The sequence below is a fragment of the Loa loa genome (genome assembly GCF_000183805.2).
Source record: "Loa loa unplaced genomic scaffold supercont3.1033, whole genome shotgun sequence".
NCBI classification, from domain to species: domain Eukaryota; kingdom Metazoa; phylum Nematoda; class Chromadorea; order Rhabditida; family Onchocercidae; genus Loa; species Loa loa.
Genome location: NW_018109213.1, coordinates 1 through 2245, shown reverse-complemented (window position 1 = coordinate 2245; position 2245 = coordinate 1). Strand labels below are relative to the sequence as shown.

Genomic DNA, 2245 nt, shown 5'->3' with positions numbered 1-2245 from the left:
TGATAAACTAAGACGATAGTAATAATCATTCCAGATCTCGAAGGTTCCACCTTGTTCAATGACTTTTTAACAGACAGCTGTGCCATTAATTTTAGGTGTGGAGATTACCACAGATTACAAAGCTGATAAATTATGGGACGATTGTTGTCGACCAACAGCGACAACAAATGTGAAAGAATGTTAGTTTCATACAGAGCTGTCTTAATAATATTATTTAATGGTGAGTGACTAAATCATTTTGAGAGTTTTAATTTCATAATTCATTAAGTCCAATTAGTTGGTTTCTGTTAGAGAAGTAATTTGCATAATTATCTTTACACAATGATTGCAGCAATAATAATGAATTGTGGTTCAACGGAAGATGGAAAATCGCTTATTTTGGAGGAGAAGCCGTTTCTGCTTATGAAAAACTCTCTTAATTTGATAAAGTGAAATTATGAGAACTGTAAATGTGCAAGTGATAATGATTGATGTGTAAATGATAAAATGAAAGGATACTCTTTATCTACCAAACTATTTTTTGTTTATTTCCCAAAAATAACTTTTAGAAGAAATCCAATGTAGCATTGTTCCATCAAATTAAAAACTTTATTTTAATGTTGGAGTTTGGAAACCTTTTAAATAAAATGACGATGAGACTTTTACAGAAATATTAAGATTAAAAAAGGAAATAAAAAAGAAAAAAAAACATTACAAAAAGGCTTACAAGAACGATACCAACGAAACATGTTCTATCTTGTCGCATTTGATTAAATTAGCTTATTTTGGTATTTGATGTTCAAATCCAATCGGTGAGCGCATTTGTTTAAAATCACTTTTTTTCTTATTTCAGTTATTTAAGTCGTCGGTAACTTCAAAAATATAAGACTAATGTTGGTTAACTATTACCGCCATAAATGATATGTAACATGACAGCGGCATGTGAAGTGAGGTCATGATCGGAACATGCAACCTTTTTGAACTTTCTAAACTAAAAAGTCATGAAATGCGCAATAGTTGCTTCCACTATTTAAACATTTCCAGCCTCTCACTAATACATATTAGTACAGCTTCGAAAAGCAATTTGCGAAAGATATTTACACATTTGCGCATCAATAAGCAATTGCAAATATACATGTGCTGACCGAAGAAAATTTACATTTGCAAATTGTTAACCTCTTGCTATTACCATTTATTCTACCTGAAAAATTAACAAACGCAGTTTTGCGCATTATTAGCCCATCAAGAAGGTTAACAATTTGCAAATGTAGATTTTCTTCGGTCAGCGCATGAATATTTGCGATTGTTTATTGATGTGCAAATGTGTAAAATGTCATTCGCAAATTGCTTTTCGAAGCTGTACTAATATGTGTTAGTGAGACCATATGACCTCACTTCACATTCCACAATCATGTTATATATCATTTATGGTACTTCAACCACTCGAAAAGTTGTTTGAAATGTATTTGATTCCAGGCAGACTTGTCACGGCTAAGTTTTTGTTTTAATGTAAATATTGCTTGCAAAAATGCACATGATGACAAATTGTTAAGAATTTAAGCATAGCCAAGCCGTGAAAATGCCAATTTCATTAAGAATTCGCACACTCTAATTCCTTTTCATTTTTTTCGGAAGAAAGTTTTTGATTTTCCTGTTTAACTGAGAGCGGCTGAATTTGGACAATTTAATTCGTCAATTTCTCTTTTTGCATAATCATTGAAAATTACAAAACAGAAATTAACGCATAAAGCTAAACTTTAAAACATCGCACAAGATCAATTCTAACGACAACAAGTGGAGAGAATAAGAGAAAAGTATGTGTATATCCTTCAAGAGTTGGTTTTGTGATTAGAAGGGTTAGCGCTTTTGTTAGCCACGTTGATAAAGTGCTCTTTGTTAGCGAACACTAATGTAGCGTTCTTAAGCTTACAACGTCAAACAATGAGCACGTATACGTTCAACATGATAAATGCATTTATTCCACCTAAAAAATCAACAAATGTACATTTGCGTATGAATAAGCAACCATAAATATCTGAAGAGTCAGAAATGTTGGAGGAATAGGTATGCATCTCACTTTTTTTATCACTTAATTTGATAACCAATACAAATTAGCTATGTACATATTCCATTTTGCGTCATTCCAGGTATTTTGTCTGGGATTTCTCGTAAGGCCGCATTAGATGGGAGAAGTAATTTTAGCGGTAAACTGTTTCTCCTCCAAAATAAACAATCGTCCATCCTCCACTGTGCCACAATTCATCAA

At 32.4% G+C, this 2245-nt stretch overlaps 1 protein-coding gene across 1 annotated transcript in view; it reads left to right on the top strand.

Moving 5' to 3' along the window:
- The window catches only part of LOAG_14843 (hypothetical protein), a gene marked incomplete at both ends in the record, with an annotated part of 712 nt that extends 280 nt beyond the window's left edge, over window positions 1-432 (top strand). Inside the window, 2 exons of the mRNA XM_020448864.1 lie at window positions 96-179; window positions 332-432. Of these exons, the coding sequence (XP_020301020.1) occupies window positions 96-179; window positions 332-432 (185 nt within the window). The remainder of the gene's footprint in view (window positions 1-95; window positions 180-331) is intronic.
- Window positions 433-2245: the final 1813 nt, after the last annotated feature.